Source organism: Pseudopodoces humilis, chromosome 3, assembly GCF_049639895.1.
Source record: "Pseudopodoces humilis isolate 2021_Gansu_Grassland_sample_001 chromosome 3, ASM4963989v1, whole genome shotgun sequence".
Lineage (NCBI taxonomy): Eukaryota > Metazoa > Chordata > Aves > Passeriformes > Paridae > Pseudopodoces > Pseudopodoces humilis.
In genome coordinates, this window is record NC_142202.1 from 46679135 (window position 1) to 46694361 (window position 15227).

At 33.9% G+C, this 15227-nt stretch overlaps 1 protein-coding gene across 2 annotated transcripts in view; it reads left to right on the top strand.

Moving 5' to 3' along the window:
* Positions 1-15227, top strand: part of FMN2 (formin 2) — a 158883-nt gene that overhangs the window by 30985 nt on the left and 112671 nt on the right. For both annotated transcript variants that reach the window (XM_088053660.1, XM_005518511.2), the window contains exons 4-5: positions 2021-2168; positions 6404-6465. In XM_088053660.1, coding sequence (XP_087909786.1) covers positions 2021-2168; positions 6404-6465 — 210 coding nt within the window. The remainder of the gene's footprint in view (positions 1-2020; positions 2169-6403; positions 6466-15227) is intronic.

Here is a 15227-nt window from a genome sequence, read left to right on the forward strand (position 1 = left end):
TAGACTAATCTTATTTGAAGAATCTGTTGCTAAATTATTGTATTGTATCTTTCAAGAACTGGCATGGTGAAATGTCATGTCCAGGGACAGTTTAACTGTTTTCTTCATTTGTGCTATGTCAACATTATCTACAGTCAGTTGTTTTTTGTTTTACTGCCCAGTAACCCTACATGTAATCCTATTTAAAGTCCTCTGTGCTTAGCCAGTTAACCCTGTGTAGAGCATGTTCTTCCCTGTATTCCCTGGACTGTAAAAGATGGTAGAGTGGGAAAGAAAAAAACTTTTCTGGTTTGTCTCTATGACTTTTTCAAATCTTATTTTCCTCTGTATTTTTGAGATTTAAATGGTGCAGAAACATGACAAATAGCAAAACCCAGCACATTTTCTTCCCAGAACATGTACAGGTAGGACTCCCTCTTCTTTTTACTCAAACAGTGTTGGAAATTGGGCAGAAATTCACATATGTACTCAGAAATACTTATCCTCTAAAATGCTGGAAATAGACAATGGAAAAGAATTAAGTGACTCAAAGGACTGAATTAATCAAGCCTTTTCAGATGTTCAAATAGAATAGCAGTGTAATGCTGCTATAATGGACAGGCTTTTCAAGGAGCATTGAGTTCAGGGCTATGTAAAGAACCTGATGTTATTTTTTATTAAGCTTTTTATCCATATATTTTTACCTTTATCTAAAGTCAATATACATGTCTGGATTTTGGTCATGTTTTTCCTGCTGGAAAGGTCCAATGAGCTTCCCTTGACCCTGACTGAGGCACCCTCTGTAAAACAAAGCTTTTTACTTTATTACCAACATTTGTCTGTTCCGAGTAAGTTGCTCCCAACTGAACATTTTCACTCTTTCAACAATTTATTTTTAGGCAAATAGAAAATTAGCCACATAAAATAGTGATTACCCCAAAAACAAGCAATGTTTTCTTCTTTGTCCTGCATATCTCTTCAAAGTTTATTATCTGTCAAATTTAAAAAAAAAAAAAAGTTCTAATCTAAAAATGAAATATGTACTAGTTTTTATTCAGGCAATAGAATGAATGAAATCTAATGAAAATCATCTTTGTAAGAAAGTATTACTGTGATATGACTGTATTTTCAACCTGCGACTTAATTTGTTTTCTAGTTTTGTGCTACAATAATTGCATCTTTCCAGATCATTTACTAGGTTACTTGTGCAATTACTGGGAATGATCTCTATAGAATTTACAGTATTCTAAATGTTTAATCAACAAGGTGTTCATGTTGATGCAGACTACCAGTCAAAAGAATAACTACTTGAATTGTGGTCATCTAAAATCTTGCTGTTAGCTTAAAGCATTACTTTGCCCTAGTTTTCATCAGAAACTCTCTGTGTGTCCTACTTTTAGTCATAGACTCAAAGCTATTGAGCAATAAGGATAATATCTGACTTGAGCCCAGAAGACTGAGAATACCTTTAGCTGTTGGTTTGGGGTTTATTTCATTTTATTCCAAATGAAAAGCCACCTTTTTACCTTCTTTTCTAAAAATATTAAAATGGAAATGATAAAAATAGGGCTGAAAAGAGTGCACATAGCAGTTCAATTTCTGCTGAAATAATTCTGCTCATTTTCTTTGCTTGTGCTTTTGGTGTAAAATGATTATGTATGGTGTGGAGAGAAATATTTCCCTCCAAGCCATAAAACCAGCTGTATGTGACAAAGTGCAGTCATGATGGACAGAATGTGTTACAGCTCTAAGAAAAGAAGTGGCAAAGAGTTCCTTACTCAAAAAAGTGCTGAACTATATCCTAACATGTTGTTGGGTTGTAGAAAACTGAAAGCTGTCATTTCTGCCATTAATGAACATAACTATTTTAATATAGATTTATCTTAAGTCTTTATCAGACTGAAGAGCATAAAACCAAGTCTATCATAATATGGGGGATATTGAGTTATTTGTACTGAAAAGAAAAGTTTAGATATTTTGACCTTGTCTTTCTATATGAACTTTTCCACCATTTGTTTTCGTTTTTTTTTTAAAATCACAGCAAGACCAGCTTTATACTTGGGCTGCAGTTAGCCAACCCACACATTCAACAGATTACATTGAAGGAAGCTTTCCAAGGAGAATTCCATCTGCGTGGCCTCCACCCAAACCTCCAGATGAAGAACAAAGGCTCAAAATTTCAGAAGAAGGTACAGTTCTTGGATCTAGAGAAGATAAATGTGTAGGAGAGGGGAAGCTGCTGTGTTTTAGAGTCTGAAATGTAAACTTAGTATCTTAGCTACTAACAAACACCTGGTTTTGAGAATCTTGGATTAGCACCAGAAATAATGTCAGCTAGTATGCATCTAATAAAAAATCACCAAAAATGTATTCTTTTTGTTAGCAACCAAGATCTATACCTGGAATCTGTTGAGTAATGGATTTTGCCAGGTGCTGTGATCTTTATTCTTTTCCAGTTTACATACCTTCAAAGCTATGAGATATAAGTTCTTTTTTCTTAAAAATAAGGAAAACTTCAGAAGCTGACTGGTGCTGTACTGAAAGTTATTAGAGTGGTGTAAGGTATTCCTTTGTAGATTCAGCAGTCCTGTGCTGACAGAGGGGTAGGAAAAGTGTATCTGAAAAAATAAAATGAGGGCTTGCTTAGAAAGTCAGTTTGCCCTGAAATTTGTGAGGTTATGCTACCAACTGTTTCTGCAATCTTCTTCATGCTCTTTAAGAGCTTTGTTTACATTGAAAATTAAAACCAAGAAAGAAAAATCCTCCCTTGTAGTTGACAGAGAAATTTAGATGAGGATTTCAAGCCTGTTTTCTATTAGTAGTGTTGATCCATAAATACCACAGGTTCTTGGAGGCTTTGCTTTTCATTAGTTAGTGTTCAGCAGCTCTCAATAATGTAGACTGCAGTCATCTCCATACCCTCCATGGAGAGCCACTGGATATTCTCAAATGTTTCATTCCTTTCCATTACTCCTTTTCGTTGCTCAGATTTGAAGAGTTAAGTCATTATTTCAGCAGATCTCCTTGTATTGTTTGTAGGCTTTGGGTGGAGTTAATTTCAGATTTGCTTGTCTTGGGGACTTCTCTGCCACTTCCTCTGGAACATAAGCAAAATAATTCTTACATGCGCACCTTTTACCATGGCAACATTTTATTTTTACTGGTATCACTTATTTCAGTGTTCACAGACAAAATAAGTGATGCCAACAAAAAATGCAATACTGCTGTATTATTCTGTTTATGCTTGCCTTTTACTGAAGGAATGCTATCAGAGACCACAGAATCCAGTTTTGCATCCATCTGACTGATGCAATTCAGAGTGTGGAACTCTGCGGTTATGGACTCTTGAGCCAGTCCAGTTTTTAACCAAGGATCTCCTGTTTTATCTAGTATTCAATGAAAGTGCTGCCATAAATGCTGATAGAATTCACTGCCATCTACTCTGAGAGTTGTTTCTCATCTGGGAGACTTAGCTAATGGATGTGTGATCACAGTATTTATGAACACACTGTGCACTGGAAAAACAAAAGGGTGACTTTCAAATTAAATTATTTTGAGGTTTTAGCCCTGCAGAGGTTGGTGTAAGTCAAAAAGAGTTTAGTTTCTCTAAAATCTGGAAGAATGTTGATAATGTAAAATATTTTGAAATGTAAAGATACACTTAGAAGTGTATTTCTATCAAAAGGACAATACTAATAATTTTTAAATGTATTCATTTTGTATGTGATTTTTTTCCATCCTATGTTTTTCTGTCTATTATACCCATTACGTGGACGTAATATGTACAGGACTTGTCTGTTCCTTATCTCAGCTACTGCCCTCTCAAAAAAAAATGCAAAAAATTTAAGAAATAGAGTTAGAAATAAAGTGAAAATTGTGTATTAGGAGTTTTTCTAAGTTTAATATAAGTAGCTCCTAAGATGTATTTATTGAAGTTTTGGTGTGATTTTTCAGTGTAGGGAATGGAGGAAAAGAAGTTATTATTATTTTGAATACAACTTAGGCAGATTAATAATTTCATTTCTTCAATTGTTCACATGCTTGCTATTTGGAAGAACGTGGAGGTGAGTGATGTGAAAGCTGAGGATAAACACCTTCCTCAAAATTTGTAAATAAATTATTTTGTGTATTTACACATTTGCATTTTGTAGCAGACAAACTTTTTTTAAAAGGTTTAAATTATTATATGCAGGGTAGCTGTATTTTGTTACATATAAAATTATTGCTCTCTGGGTTAAAGAGATATATTAACATTAGAAAGACTAGCTCATGATCAGAAACATGCATTTTAGACAAAAGCATTTTTTGAGAGAGGAATGCACCAGGATGTTTTTATAGAATCTTTGTTTTTATTATATACATTAGCATTAGAACAATAGTAGGCCTTCAAGCTTTAAGACATGACAAAATTCTGCAAGGTTTAAGGTAATCCATCCTAGATTAGCGATGTAGTTAATCATCTGTTTAGTATAGTTTGTATTTAATAGTCTTGCTGTATGCTCTGTATTATGTGGAGCATTGCTGAATGTGTGAAAAGTGCTATTAGAGTGGTTGGGAGTTTTTGGGGTTTTGGAGCAGTGGGTTTAGTCATGTTGATTCTTATTTGAGGATTTTTTAGGTTAGTTATTAATTTTAAAACAGACAATTATAAATACCTAATATGAATTTGGGTTTAAGCCAGCAACTTATGTTAAAAACATTTTCCATTTCTGGATTTAGTTAAGGTTTAAGACCAATGTGCATGGCACTAATTTTCATTTGAATACCCAAATCTCTTTCTGCCTCTTCTTATGGCATTTCACTTTACCCTTATTACATCTCAGCACATTGCCTGAATCTAAACTCAACAAGGTATTTGAAATTCAATTATTTGAATTCTTTGCTGAGGACACTGTTCTACTTAACATATAAGAAAGGGCAAATAAGCAGTGGCAGTAGAGCCCAGTCATCCCATCTCCCATGTGGCTGTTTAACCACTTGTGAAGACATTCAAAGATTATGCAATTTATGCAAAATGAAACAGTCTCAGCCCACTACATACCAGCATGAGTTTACAGCTGAAATCTAAGTTAGTCTCTTAAAAAAAAAAGAAGAAAAAAAACCCCAAACAAAAAAAAAAAAAAAAAAAAAGAAAAAAAAGTTTGATTTGGTTTCAAGGGAAGGTTTCATTTCTCATACAGCACTTTTTTCCTTTCCTGACCCTTTTTTTTCTAACTGTGCTGGTAGTGTTTGGGTTGGTTTTTTTTCATTTTGCTTGACAAAAATGCTTGGTTTGCTGGGAATAGGTTGTATTTGCCAAATTTCATCTAACTATCCTTGAAGTTAACTGCTCAGATCACCCTGACTTCAGCTTATATTTAGAATCCTTTTTAGAAGAATAATATTTCTGAGGTAAAAATAAGCTAGACAATTCTGTCAAATTGTTAAATATTGACCAACACTTAGGAGAGATCTGTTCCTATTTTCTTAAGTACTTTTATGTAAGAAAAGTGTCCTAATTTGCACGGCAGAAAACATTAAGTGTTGTGGGTGCATGTCTAATACTAGAAAATCAGCATAGAATAAATCTGTTGTGAGAACGTTTCTCTCAAACACAGAGAAATCTAAAATCTAAACGATGAGTTATTTCTTGTTAGGTGAAGCTTATCCACATCCAGGTAAAAAAGTTGTGGATTGTTCATTTTCAAGCCTTGTGACATAGCTCACACTTGGAATGAAACTGCTTCCTTGTATGTCTTGCTTCCCAACAGCTGGCATTGTCAGAAAGCTGTGAGGAGGCCAGATGTCTAGGAATTACGAGTCCAGAGCCTCTGTTTCACAGCTGCTTCACTCTTTCTGCAAATGGTCAAGAGATTTCCCTGTGGAATAGTGGTACCTTTAAACATATTGCAAGGATGCTACACATGTAGTCTCTGGGCAGGTGTAAGAAAAATACTTCTGTTCTTGTTACGTGTAAACAACTGGGCTACGATCAGTAAAGAGGCATCATTAGCAGTAGCTCCTAAACTGATTAAAGATCTTTGCACTGTGGAGTTGCTTGCTCGTTTGTTTTCCTTTTCTGATTATTTCCTGTTGGGAAAGGAAACTGAGACACAGTGTGGTTCTTTAAGGTCAGAAAAGTAATCTGGTTTTAAAATAAGAAAATTATCTAGTTTTGTAGTGTCATATGTTTTGCTCTGTTTTTAAGATCTGTATTACTACCTATGTCATTGTGGAGTTTTCAAATTTCTGTGGTAGTGGAAGAAAGGAAAACACAGTTGGCAAGAGTCAACCGTTTTAAGGACAGGTAATGGTTGGGATAATTTGGAAATTGGGACAGTTTTTAACTTGACGGTCCTTTCATGAATTTCTTAATGTATATTTCAAAAGATCAGTCAATTATTTTTTATCTGTTTTAAAATCTGTATCTTCTTTTCAAATTCAGAGTTGAAATCTACAGTCCCAGAAACGGAGAAGCAATACGCAGGCAGTGTTCAGCAAGAACAGGTAAGATTCTAACAGAAATGTTCTATCATTTTTTTTAAAAAGGGCAAAAAGCAGTACTTCTGATATTTTTGAAATAGTTCTGTGTACTAAACGTTCTGTATGAAAAAGTTCCAAAGTGAGGGTATTTTATAAGCTCTATAGTGTGCTATGTATAGTACTAGGTATAAGGATTGAGGGTTCCTGCCTAAGGTGATTCTTACAAAATATTATTATCCACTCAAAAGTAATGGCTCTAGTAAGGAAACTCAAATGGCTTTAGTAAGGAATAATTTTTAAAGATCTTATAATAATAGCTAATCTACAAAAGTTTATGTAAGTAATAGTGGCAGGGATTTTTTTCTGACTCTCCTCAAGCTCATAGCAGAGGTACTATATGCACAGGTTTAAAGGGTCATGCTAGACTTAAAAAGGAGCTGATGTAATACTGGGACAATGGAGAGAATCTGGGTTCAGCTTATGCCACAGAAACACAGACTATCTTGGTTTTTTAGCATGTCACCATACATGCTGTATTTGTCATTAAAGGTGGTGCAGTTTAATGGGGCTGAGGAATTTCAGATTCTGTTTCCTCAACAGACTTATCTTACTTGTAATTAACACTATTCAGTTGTTCTGGAAGCCTTTAGAAGGAAGGCTGAATTCTGAAATCTTGGTTTGAAACAAGCAGTGACCAAAAACTCTTGGAACCTCTTTTCTTCCTCCTCTGTTTCCCAGCTTGTTTCCCTCATTTCCACCTTTGGGTTTGTTTTGAGGTTTTTTACGTTTTTTGTTTCTTTTGGTTTGCTGAGTGCTTTGTTGTGGGTTTTAAGCTTTTTTTTTTGGTTTTGATATTTGCAGGGCTTTTTGTGTTAGTGACAAGACAATTCAAGCATCGCTGTATCAAGCAGCGTTTGTGAAAATGGTCAGTGATTTGATTTTCAGGGAAAAATAAGGAATGTGTAGTTAAATACATACTACTGGTCATTAGACTTGCAAATTTAATTTGGGCTTGATCATGTATTTTGTGAGCCATGGCTGGGGGAGAGTATGTGTATTAATTTTATGGCTTGTCTTGCCAAACAACTTCTAGCTGGTTACCTAAACTTCATAATATGGAACATTTTAATACTGGAGCTCATTAATTAAAATAATATTAAAAAATAATTTTTCACTGCAGTATTATAAGTTTAACCTAAAATATATTTTTCTCATGCTATTCTTATATTCCAGTCATCCAGGTTTCACTAGCAATGGTTTCTAGTATATGTTGTGGAAAAGCACATTTTTCCTATATTTACAGAAAGTTATTGCATGTAAGGAGCATATTTAATCAGTCTCTAGTATTATAATTCATTGCAAGAAATGACCTCTATAAATGGTTTTCTTATTGCAAATGTAATTAATTTAAGTAGGTTTATGTATACGTAGTTATTTTACTTATTAAAAAAGTATTATGGGAATTACTATGAGAATGAAGTTTAATCAAGAGCTCTGGAGCACTGCCTGATTGCTTGAATGGCAATTACTAATAGTTGGGAGCTTTTGTTTATTTTTAGGACTAGCCTGATATGTTGTCCAATTGCTGAATTCCATTTGCTAGTGTTTAGGAGATCCCCGTCCCTCTCACTCCGTGGCCATCTCTTATGACAGTAACATGAACTTCCATTCTATACTACTATTCATCAATGACCTGCAGAGCTAACGGGATCACCTCACTTGCAGAAAGTCATCTCAAGTTTTTGCTGTATTATGTCATCATCATTATTCTGGTTTTATTTTTTTACACTTCTACAGAGTGGAGTTGTTTTGTTTTTCTTTTGAGGAACAGTATGTGGATAAAATGTTGTCATATGTTTAAATTAAGTCCCCAGCAGTCCAGCATATTCTTATCCCTCAGTGTTGAACTATATCAGTCTATAAAAACATTTTGAAAGTAGAACAGCCATCATGGTTGTAGGTAAATCCTTTACTGCAGTCAGATCATTCTTGATCTTATTTATATATATATTTTTTTTAAGTGATGAACATGCTTCTGTTAGAGATATGCCCTCTTTTGTTGTCTAGTTTTAATTTCTGTAAAAAGGAAACATTGGTTGAATTTAGTCTAGTAGTTTATTTTTCTTTTTCTTTTAATACATAAATAAAAGAGAGCTCTTGTTTAAAATTTGAATTCATCAGCTGAAACTTATCACAGACTTCTTCCCTCTGCTTTCTCTGTGAAAAGACATTCCCACATACTACAAATATAATTGAAGATTATTGGCCAGAACACAGTTGTAACATGATGTGCTGATGAATTATCTCAGTTATGATAAACGGTTAACTAAAATAATCAGAATCATTTTAAATTAAAGGCACAAGTAGTACAGCCTGGATTCTATATTTTCTTCTCACTTGAAGGGGCTTCTTTATATATATCCTCTCCATTTCCTTATCTTTATAATACTAGATACGTGTGAGGTATTTTACATGCATGTTTTACAGAATAATTTGCAAAAACAATTTCTGAAAGTTTTTTAAGGGTTTTAATGAGTCCAAAATATCAATTTTTTTTCAAAATTACAGCTAAAAAAAAAATGAGGATATGGGGATGTGCTTGCTTTTTAGTACAGGAATTGTTAAGCAGTGGAAAAATAAGGAAAAATTGGCAGCCATTTCAAGTCCTGGTTTTGAAATGCCAAATAGCAAGGATGTCTGCTTAGTCTTCCCAGTACGAACAGAGAAAGTTTTGTTAGGCTTAACTCCTTTAGTGAAAGAAGAAGAGAAAAATGGGGTGCCCTAATTTAGGAACTCCAGCTTCAAACCTGATCTTTAAATTTGACAGCGGTACTTTTTGCAAGAGCCAATTTCTGTTCTGTTTGTACCCCTGATCTTTTGCACTATCCTTGCAATTTTCCTTACATTTAATTCGCTTTTCAGAGCTGCTTGATTTTGCTTGCACAGTAGGTAAGGATAGATCCTTAGAAAAAAGATGAAAGGGAAAAAAAGAATCCTTTAATTGTAAAATGAGTACATGTAAACTAGGCTTGGTTAGTAGTGAGACATCACAGACCAGAAAGCTAAAATTGTTTGAAAGGCACTTAAAAGTGCCTTTAATTATTTTATACACCATATTATAAAATTATTTTAAATTTCTATTTTTGAACATTTGTGATGAGAGTCTATTCTTTGGACCACACAATTTTAAAAACAAAGTTCTTGTTACATTTATTTAATTGTCAGCATCTAGATATAATGAATACTTCATGCCTGGTCCCTGTAATCCCACCTCAGGAGAGGAGGTTTTGACAGACTGTTGCAGTCTCTAGCAGTTTGGTTATAAGATAGTTTACAATGACTATTTATGCTCTATTTACATCAGAAAAGCTGGTCATCAAAAAATTCTTATGCTCACAACGTCTTAGTTTGGTTTGGTTCACCACATTTTACCCAACAAATAAATCCTCAACCAAAATTATATGCCTTTTTTGCAATTCCAAGTACTTCCACTGGTACTAAAATCAGACAAAATTTTGGCAGTTCTGAGGTGCTGAAAATGGGTTTCTACTGCATAATCTATTGGTGCATTTTCCAGCAATATCATAGGGGAACAGTGCTAATCTTAAAAAACTGTATTGCAAGCCAGGTTTTGCCACCTTGAAGATACTTTCTGCTTTATAAAACCAGATCCATGGAGTGTATATTTAGAATATTCCTAACCACTCCACTTTACTGGCAGCTCCTCTCTCACCAGGGACCTTTCTTCTTAAACTAGTTTTTGACTATGACTTACTATAATTTCTTAGGGCAGTAGCTTAGTGATATTAGAAATGTTCAAATTTTGACACCTAGTAATACAAGAAAAAAGGTTCTGAAATCCTTTAAGATAAATACATAATCGGTCTGTTTAGAAACTATAGAACATTGGTGGGACTGGAATTTACTTTTCATTATTATAAAATGTCACTGCTAGAATTTGTCTCAGAAACATGCATGCTGCCCAAAGCTCTCTCTTAAAAGAAATTTCAGAGATTATTCTTTATAGATAAGATAAAGACGGTAGATGAAAGATTAGTCTGAAATGGTGAAATACAAAAAATAGTTTTTAAAAAGGGGAGATTTTATAAACCTGCATTAGACTGTTGTGACACTTGTAGTTTGGTATAAAACTTGTTTTATTTTTGTTTTACATGGTTTTAATCACCACATAGACCAACTGTAGGCAAGAATAGTGAACCACAGGCTTCCACAGGAACCTGAGGAAAACTGGGGACTCTTCCCCTCTTGGCTCACAAACAGTTCTGTGACAGTGGCACTTTTAACACTGCCTGATTTTGCATGTTCTTTCTTGAGATAATTATTAAGGAAAAAAAACCTGTGAAGAAGTGGCGCTCCCCTTCAATCCTTTTGTTATTTGACGGGTTGCTTTTTGTAAGAGGGAGGAGAAGGCTTGAGGAAGCAGTGAACAGTTACTATAAAACAATTCCTTTCCTACAAAGATATGACAACCAGAGTCCTAGATTTCAGCAAGGAAAAATAAGTTATGTAGTTGGGTAAAAAAAAAAAAAGCATACCAAAAAAACTGCATGACATATTCAAAAGGATCTACTATATGCAGTTGTCTCATTGAGGAAATAAATGATTAAAAGAGAAGCAAATGTTTTTGGATGCTTCCATATGAATCAAATGATAGTGAATAGAATTGTATATCTTCTTTTAAGAACTGTACCGATGTAAACTTTCTGCAAAACCATGTCAGCATACCCAAATTTTAGAAAACAAAAATTTAAAAAAATTCAGAGGTAAGTATCTGGGTATTTTTATCTTGCAAAAATAAGCCTAGATTTTAAATATGTGATATGGAGGAACTTACATTCTAATTGTGGGTCCAGTGTTAGAATTCCAATATGTTAGCTTTAAGCAGATGAATTTCAGGAAGCATATGCAGATAGATAGTGTTTTCTTGTTAGTATTCAGAGTATATAATGTTTTATCAGAAACGTACAGAAAAGAAACCAAGTTTGTAGGAAATGAGGAGCTACAAACCTGGCAGGCGACTTTACTGCCAGGGTCATAGGAACTGCTGAAATGCAGAGCATTTTGCTCAGGCAGTAAAGGAGAATTTAACTTTGTGGAAATCCAGGACAAGTTAGGTGCAAGTCAAGTATTTTATATTCATGAAACATAATTTTTATGCAAAAGTTTTATTGATAGAACTCTTAGATTCTTAATATTCGAAGTTACTTTTCAGTTCAAACATGCTGCCATTTTCAGGTTAATTTTTTTGATTTGTTCTCAGAAAGTCTTACAAGCACAAATAGATGTTTTATTTCCTAAAGCTGTAGCAGATAAATTAACTAAACTTCTTGAAATACGAAGTGAGATTCTCTGAGACATTAACATAGCTTAAGCAGAGACTGTCCGTTCATTCTGCGCTGTGTTCTACACGGCTAGTAGCCGCTTTGTAATTAAATACTGTCATCTGATACTGTTGGAGTTTCTTAGGCTATAAAAAAAGGATGAGAAGACAAATAGAAATATTAGAAACGAATGTTAGAAGTACTATATTTAAGAGAATCTGAAGGACCACCTGAAGAAGTCTGCCCAGTTCCCCACTAGATGGCAGTTCAGTATTTTTGACCGGCCCCGCAAGGCACTGGAAAGTCACTCCCGGGCGGTCCTGCAGACACCCTACAGCGGGAATTTAATAGTTTATTTTATTTTTTTTTTTGGTCCCAGTCAAAGGAGTGGCTTTCTGCTAATTAATAAGTTAGCCTGTAGAACATCCATACGCCATACACTTGCTCTCTTAAATCTAACCAAGATTTAGCAACCTGAGCATCTCTCCAAGCAGATCTCTACCCTCCCTCGAAACACTAAATATTTAGAAAACATTGTTCAGTTACTATGTAGTTGTTTGTTTTTCAAACCAGTGAAAGGAAAACATTTTCTTTGGTCTACCAACCTTCTGGATGACTGCCTTCGAAGTGATAGTTAAAAAATTATCAATGAATTATCATAATTTAAATAGAGAGATCAATGTTCTGTGAAGATGAAATTTGTTTCTTCAACCACAATCGTGAACCCATTTTCTATTTAGTTCTGATGAGGCAGAAGTTTAACAAAACAAAAGGGAAAAAATTGCATTGGACATAATTAATTCACTTATATATAGAGTATAAATCTACAGACTAAATGAAAATACAGGAGTATAGAATGTCATGCCTGTGTGATAGAAAAATGTAAGCAGTTAATTCTCAGAACAAACATTAGTATTTTGTATTATATCCAGACTTCACAATACTTGGATTGACTTCTGTTATTTTGCTTGAAGGCAGTGTTTGCCTCTTTAAAAGAAACAATACATTTTATTATTTTCAGTGGAGTTACAATAACACATTTTTGAACTCTTCCTCCTAGTCATGGTGAGACTAAAATTTGTTTTTTCAATTCTGTGTTCTTAATGTCAGGATTAAGTTTTACTTCTGTGCTCATTTTAGTTTCGAAGGTTCTTTATTCTGTTTTTCCACTTTTATTGTGACAGCCATATATCATAGATCTGAAACACATAAAAATCATAGCAAGGTTCAGGGTTGAGTGGACATTAGGAGGTCATGATGTACAAACCCTTTTCCACTGACACCCTCCTCCAAGCAAGGTCAGCTTAGATGTTTGGTGGGTTTTCTCAGGACTTTGCTCATCTCTGAGTATGGGTATGAGGTAATTGTAATTTGTATTTCCTGCTTTGCCCAGTCAGTGGTAAAATGGTAAGTGTGCTCTGTTTCTGATGCATTGTTTTGATAACAGCTAAAAGATGAAAATGCATGCTCTAAAAACCTGTATTTCCTGTGAGTTACTCCTAATTCAAGTCCTTTCAGACATTGATTAAAACTCTCAAGAAACTGTGAGTCTGGTTCTTGTGATTAATCTCATTTCACTGTGTCTTCATCACAGACTTTCATGCAAATGTATATTAATAACAACAACAGTAGTAATAATATAGATTTTGCATCCTCTAATCATAATGGGCATTCTCTTTTTTCCATTTTGGCTATGCTTTATACTTAGACAAAGACAGGGGTTTGTGTCATTTTGGGTACAAATTCTTGGAAATGTAGCACCAACCCTAGGTTTTGGGCAATAATTTATGGGGGAAAAGGAGAACGAAAGTAAAAACTGAGAAAATAATTTATTTTAACAAGAATTATTTGGCAATACTTTAAATCCTTGGCTATAATGTGAGAGACTTTCTCTTCTTGAAAAAGGAGAACTATGGGATAGGGATGGGATATATATGGGACTGTATAGAAAGAATTATTACTTTTCTATCTGTGTTTGATTCTAAGCATTAATATATTTAATCTCTTGCCTTTTACAGTGAGTTTCTTATAAAATAACAGCAGAGTATGGTAACTTCTCTTAGGGAGCAGTGAATGGAAATGCATGATATCTATATACGTCTTGAGAATTCTGTTTAAGTTGTTTACTCTCTTCTCTTCTGACTGCTCATTGGTTTTACTCATGAAAATAAATAAGTTGAGGTAGTGCTCATGCCATCTATGCATTCCTGGTTAGAGAAAAATTTATGAGCTGTGTGCATGAATTGCTAAAATGCAATTTTTTTTTCATAAATTCTCTAAATCAGAAATCCTATTTCAGATGAAAATCTGTAAACTCCTTTTATACCAAAATATGATTTGTACTGTAAGTTCCACTATTTACATATGAAATTTCTCTCATCTTTTGGAGAGCAGTGAAAACAGAGATTTTGTTTGTTCAGTGGTAACATCCCATACTTGGATTATGTAGAATATTTCTGGTATTATAGCATTCACTTCTCAAGCTTTTTTAAAAATAATTCCACAGAATTATTGAAATTGAAGAGAACAGATAGAGAAATACAGGAAAGCAGTTTGAAAAAGTGTGTATGTGTAAGTCTGTGTGTGTATATACATATCAGTATGTGAAAAGAAATCTTCTTGTGACATTCCTAGCAGGACATTTAATTTAGCAAGTGGACTTAACCTGTTTGAGAGACCTCCTCCACTCAAAAGTGAGAACTGTTTCAAGTTCTTCTTATATTTCTCTTGGCATTAAATATCAGGTGCTACCTTTTAGTGGTGTAGATCCTGAGATTTTCCACAGGACCCTCTGTGTAGAAGGGAGATAAGAAATGCTTTTCCTAGTAAAAATAAATATCCATTTAACTCAGAAATACCTTAAATAATTTAAAAACAAAAAAAATAAATAAAAATTATATACTGTCAAGCCCAAATGAGAACTAAAAAGTAAGGCTGAGAATCATTTCTACTTTTTGGATACAAGACACAGTAACTGGTTTATCTTCTACTTACATTTAGATCAAAAGTTACCATTACATTTTCCATCTTAATTTGGTATAAATAAAAGCAGTAAAATCACTTTTGTTCCTTCTCTGTATTTTGAATACCCTTTTTTCTTTGTATTTATTCTTTAGAGAACAAGCCCAAAACTATTCATAAAAACTAACTCACATATTCCAGAATGTGTAATTGCTCTTTATGATTATTCAGCTTTTTCTAAATATACAAATTGGGGTTTTTTTCTAATGTCCATCATACCAGAAGGATTTTAGTTAACTTCTCAATACCTAAAGCTCATTTTTGATTACTTGATTTTAATTGACTGTTTTTAAGGTTCTTTCACTCAAAGTGATACAGCTTTGTTTTTAATGTAGTTTTCATACTTTTAAAGAGTTAAAGAAGATGAGAGACTTTCAGGCCCCTGCCCTCAGCATGTTCATGGATACATTTGTGAAGGCTCTC